The sequence below is a fragment of the Pezoporus occidentalis genome, unplaced genomic scaffold (genome assembly GCF_034315485.1).
Source record: "Pezoporus occidentalis ecotype Australia unplaced genomic scaffold, CSIRO_AGI_Poc_V1 ctg3042, whole genome shotgun sequence".
Classification (NCBI taxonomy): domain Eukaryota; kingdom Metazoa; phylum Chordata; class Aves; order Psittaciformes; family Psittacidae; genus Pezoporus; species Pezoporus occidentalis.
Genome location: NW_026914989.1, coordinates 1 through 5,546, shown reverse-complemented (window position 1 = coordinate 5,546; position 5,546 = coordinate 1). Strand labels below are relative to the sequence as shown.

Here is a 5,546-nt window from a genome sequence, read left to right as displayed (position 1 = left end):
GGCCATGGGGGGAGGGGGAGGTAGGCAATGGGGCAGCCCCACAAGTGGTTACAAACCCTGTCTATGGGGCAGCCCCACATATGTGTGGAACCACACGTGTGGGGCAGGTCCTTGGCTATGGGGCAGCCCCGCAAGTGGTTACAAACCCTGTCTATGGGGCAGACCCACACATATATGGACCCCAAGTGTGGGGCAGGCCCCTGGCTATGGGGCAGCCCCACAAGTGGTTACAACCCCGCCGTCTATGGGGCAGCCCCATGTATGTATGGAACCACACGTGTGGGGCAGGTCCCCCTGGCTATGGGGCAGCCCCACAAGTGCTTACAAACTCTATCTATGGGGCAGACCCACACATGTATGGAACCACACGTGTGGGGCAGGTCCCCCTGGCTATAGGGCAGCCCCACAAGTGGCAGCGCACATGTTGGGGGGGGGCAGAGCCAAGATGGCAGCGCCCATAGGGGGCAGGAAGCCAAGATGGCGGCACCCATAGGGGAAGCCAAGATGGCAGCCCCATAGGGAAGCCAAAATGGCGGCCCCATAGGGAAGCCAAGATGGTGGCGCCCATAGGGGTCAGGAAGCCAAAATGGTCGCCCCATAGGGGAAGCCAAGATGGTGGAGCCCATAGGGGGTGGTGACCATGGGGGGAAGCCAAGATGGCGGCACCCATAGGGGGCAGGCAGCCAAGACGGCGGCCCCATAGGGAAGCCAAGATGGCGGCACCCATGGTGGGGGGGGCGGAGCCAAGATGGCGGCGCCCATAGGGGGCAGGAAGCCAAAATGGCGGCCCCATAGGGAAGCCAAGATGGCGGCACCCATGGTGAGGGGGCGGAGCCAAGATGGCGGCGCCCATAGGGGGCAGGAAGCCAAGATGGCGGCACCCATAGGGGGTAGGCAGCCAAGATGGCGGCACCCATAGGGGGCAGGAAGCCAAAATGGCAGCCCTATAGGGAAGCCAAGATGGCGGCACCCATGGTGGAGGGGGCGGAGCCAAGATGGCGGCGCCCACAGGGGGCGGCCATGTTGGGGGCGGTACCTTGATGGGGAAGAAGATGGGGAACCAGGAGAACATCCCCGGGGAGTGCGTCTCCGGGCGGATACCTGTGGGGTCATGTGACCATGGGAGGACACGCCCCCTCACACACTGGGATACTCGCACCCCATAGAGCCCCATAGACACCCCATAGACACCCCATAGAGCCCCACAGAGCCCCATAGACATCACATAGCACCCCATAGACACCACCCAGACACCCCATAGAGCCCTATAGACACACCCCAGAGCCCCATAGACACCCCAAAGTGCCCCATAGACACCCTATAACACCCCACAGACACCCCATAGCACCCCATAGACACCCCCCAGAGCCCAGTAACACCCCACAGACACCCCATAGCACCCCACAGCACCACATAGACACCCCATAGAGCCCCATAGACACCCCATAGAGCCCCACAGATACCCCATAGAGCCCCCCAGACACCCCATAGATACCCCACAGAGCCCCATACACACCCCATAGCCACCCCATAGACCCCCCATATCCCCCCATAGACACCCCCCAGACACCCTGTAGAGCCCCACAGCGCCTCATAGACACCCCATAGAGCCCCATAGACACTCCATAGAGCCCCGTAACACCCCCCAGAGCCCCATAGCACCCCATAGACCCCCCATAGACCCCCATAGACCCCCATAGAACCCCCATAGACCCCCCATAGACCCCCCATAGACCCCCACAGACCCCCATAGCCACCCCTATAGACCCCCACAGCCCCCATAGTGTGGACCCCCATAGCCCCCCATAGCCCCATATAGACCCCTATAGACTCCCATATCCCCCATAGCCCCCCATAGAGCCCTATAGCCCCCCATAGCCCCATATAGACCCCCATAGCCCCCCATAGACATGCCATAGACCCCCATAGACACCCTATAGCACCCCATAGCCCCCCATAGACCCCCATAGACCCCCATAGACCCCCATAGACCCCCATAGCCCCCATAGACCCCCATAGCCCCCCCATAGACCCCCATAGCACCCCATAGACCCCCATAGACACCCATAGACCCCCATAGACACCCATAGACACCCATAGACACCCCATAGACACCCATAGCCGCCCCATAGCCGCCCCATAGCCGCCCCATAGCCGCCCTACTGAGGGTGATGTCCCCATAGAGAGTGGTCTCGAAGTAACCAGCGAAGCCATGGAGCACGGAGTCCACCTGGACCCGGAAGCTCAGGAGGCGGTACCGGCTGTTGTCATTGGCTGCCTCTGCCGCAAGGAGCCACGCCATTGGTCGGCGCCCTCGCTGACGTCACCGGGGACGGGGGGGGGGGCAAGGGACCAATCGCTTACCGGGGTTGGGGTGTTGGAAGGTGAAGCAGGGTTGGGGGGCGGCCAATTGGTGGTAGTTGTGGAGGCGGACGACGTAGGGCATCTCGAATTGGGCCTATGGGGCAGGGACCCATAGATGGGGCTATAGGGCGACCCATAGATGGAGCCATAGATGGAGCCATAGGGGGACCCATAGATGGAGCCATAGATGGAGCCATAGATGGGGCCATAGGGGGACCCATAGATGGAGCCATAGGGGGACCCATAGATGGAGCCATAGGGGGACCCATAGATGGACCCATAGATGGAACCATAGGGGGACCCATAGATGGAGCCATAGGGGGACCCATAGATGGACCCATAGATGGAGCCATAGATGGACCCATAGGGCGACCCATAGGGGGACCCATAGATGGGCCCATAGATGGACCCATAGGGGGACCCATAGATGGAGCCATAGGGGGACCCATAGATGGGGCCATAGGGGGACCCATAGAGTGACCCATACATAGACCCATAGATAGACCCATAGATGGAGCCATAGGTGGACCCATAGAGTGACCCATACATAGACCCATAGATAGACCCATAGATGGAGCCATAGGGCGACCCATAGATGGGCCTATAGATGGGACCCATAGGGGGACCCATAGATGGAGCCATAGGGGGACCCATAGATGGAGCCATAGGGCGACCCATAGATGGACCCATAGATGGAGCCATAGGGGGACCCATAGATATAGCCATAGGGCGACCCATAGATGGAGCCATAGATGGGGCTATAGGGGGACCCATAGATGGACCCATAGATGGAGCCATAGAGCGACCCATAGATGGAGCCATAGGGCGACCCATAGATGGAGCCATAGGGGGACCCATAGATGGACCCATACATAGACCCATAGATAGACCCATAGATGGAGCCATAGGGCGACCCATAGATGGAGCCATAGGGGGACCCATAGATGGACCCATAGATGGACCCATAGAGTGACCCATACATAGACCCATAGATAGACCCATAGATGGAGCCATAGGGGGACCCATAGATGGGCCTATAGATGGAGCCATAGATGGAGCCATAGGGGGACCCATAGATGGGGCCATAGGGGGACCCATAGATGGAGCCATAGGGGGACCCATAGATGGGGCCATAGGGGGACCCATAGATGGAGCCATAGGGGGACCCATAGATGGAGCCATAGGGGGACCCATAGATGGAACCATAGATGGACCCATAGAGTGACCCATAGAGTGACCCATAGATGGAGCCATAGGGGGACCCATACATGGGCCCATGGATGGACCCATAGATGGGCCCATAGAGCAACCCATGGGGGACCCATAGAGGGACCCATAGATGGACCCATAAATGGACCCATAGATGGACCCATAGAGCAACACATAGCCCCCCCCCCAAGCCCCATAACCTGCCCCATTGCCCTCCATAGCTGCCCTATAGACCCCCCCATCCCCATAGCCACCCCATTGACCCCCATAGCTGCCCCATACCCAGCCCCATTGCCCCCCCCAAGGCCCATAACCTGCCCCATTGCCCTCCATAGCTGCCCTATAGACACCCCCAGCCCCATAGCTGCCCCATTGACCCCCACAGCTGCCCCATAGCCAGCCCCATAGCCGTCCCATAGCTGCCCCATACCCAGCCCCATAGCTGCCCCATACCCAGCCCCATAGCTGCCCCATAGCTGCCCCATTGCTGCCCATAGCTGCCCCATAGCCAGCCCCATAGCAGCCCCATAGCCAGCCCCATACCCACCCCATTGACCCCCATAGCCACCCCCATAGCTGCCCCATAGCCAGCCCCATAGCCGCCCCATAGCTGCCCCATAGCCAGCCCCATAACTGCCCCATAGCCAGACCCATAGCCAGCCCCATAGCCGCCCCATAGCTGCCCCATAGCCAGACCCATAGCCAGACCCATAGCTGCCCCATTGCCCTCCATAGGTGCCCTATAGACCCCCCCCCAGCCCCATAGCTGCCCCATACCCAGCCCCATACCCAGCCCCATAGCCGCCCCATTGACCCCCATAGCTGCCCCATACCCAGCCCCATAGCCACCCCATTGACCCCCATAGCCAGCCCCATAGCCGCCCCATAGCCACCCCATTGACCCCCATAGCTGCCCCATAGCCAGACCCATAGCCAGACCCATAGCTGCCCCATTGCCCTCCATAGGTGCCCATAGACCCCCCCCAGCCCCATTGAGCTTGAACACCCATTGAACCCAGCCCCATACCCAGCCCCATAGCCGCCCCATTGAGCCAGCCCCATAGCCAGCCCCATAGCCACCCCATTGACCCCCATAGCTGCCCCATAGCTGCCCCATAGCCACCCCATTGATGCCCATAGCTGCCCCATAGCCAGCCCCATAGCCGCCCCATAGCCAGCCCCATAGCCAGCCCCATAGCCAGCCCCATAGCCGCCCCATAGCCGCCCCATACCCAGCCCCATAGCCAGCCCCACAGCCGCCCCATAGGCGGTACCTCGGGGTCGCGGTCGCGCTCGCGGCAGCCCCGCACCTCGGTGTAGAGCTTGGAGGAGGAGATGGGCGCCAGGAAGGAGGTGTAGGAACAGGGGATGCTCACGCCCCCCGCTGTGGGGCACGGACCCACGGCGACACAGAGGCAACAGTTAGAAACCCATTGAACACCATTGAGCCCCATTGAACCCCATTGAACCCCATTGAACCCCATTGAACCCCATTGAGCCCCATTGAACCCCATTGAGCCCCATTGAACACCATTGAACTCCATTGAGCCCCATTGAACCCCATTGAACCCCATTGAGCCCCATTGAGCCCCATTGAACACCATTGAGCCCCATTGAACACCATTGAATCCCATTGAACCCCATTGAACCCCATTGAGCCCCATTGAGCCCCATTGAACCCCATTGAACTCCATTGAGCCCCATTGAAATCCATTGAGCCCCACTGAACTCCATTGAATCCCATTGAGCCCCATTGAACACCATTGAACCCCATTGAGCCCCATTGAGCCCCATTGAAATCCATTGAGCCCCATTGAACACCATTGAGCCCCATTGAAATCCATTGAGCCCCATTGAACCCCATTGAGCCCCATTGAAATCCATTGAACACCATTGAACCCCATTGAACCCCATTGAACCCCATTGAACCCCATTATAACCCCATTGAACCCCATTAAACCCCATTCTAACCC

General features: G+C 59.9%; 1 protein-coding gene across 1 annotated transcript; it reads right to left on the bottom strand.

Moving 5' to 3' along the window:
- Nucleotides 1–970: 970 nt before the first annotated feature.
- Nucleotides 971–5,002, bottom strand: LOC134168250 (protein arginine N-methyltransferase 5-like; the record flags this gene model as incomplete). Its single annotated transcript, XM_062627721.1, has 4 exons — nucleotides 4,848–5,002; nucleotides 2,365–2,458; nucleotides 2,164–2,280; nucleotides 971–1,101 (listed from the first exon to the last, which is right to left on the bottom strand). Coding segments are annotated over exons 2-4 (330 nt in total), but the record flags the coding sequence as incomplete, so codon positions are not given.
- Nucleotides 5,003–5,546: the final 544 nt, after the last annotated feature.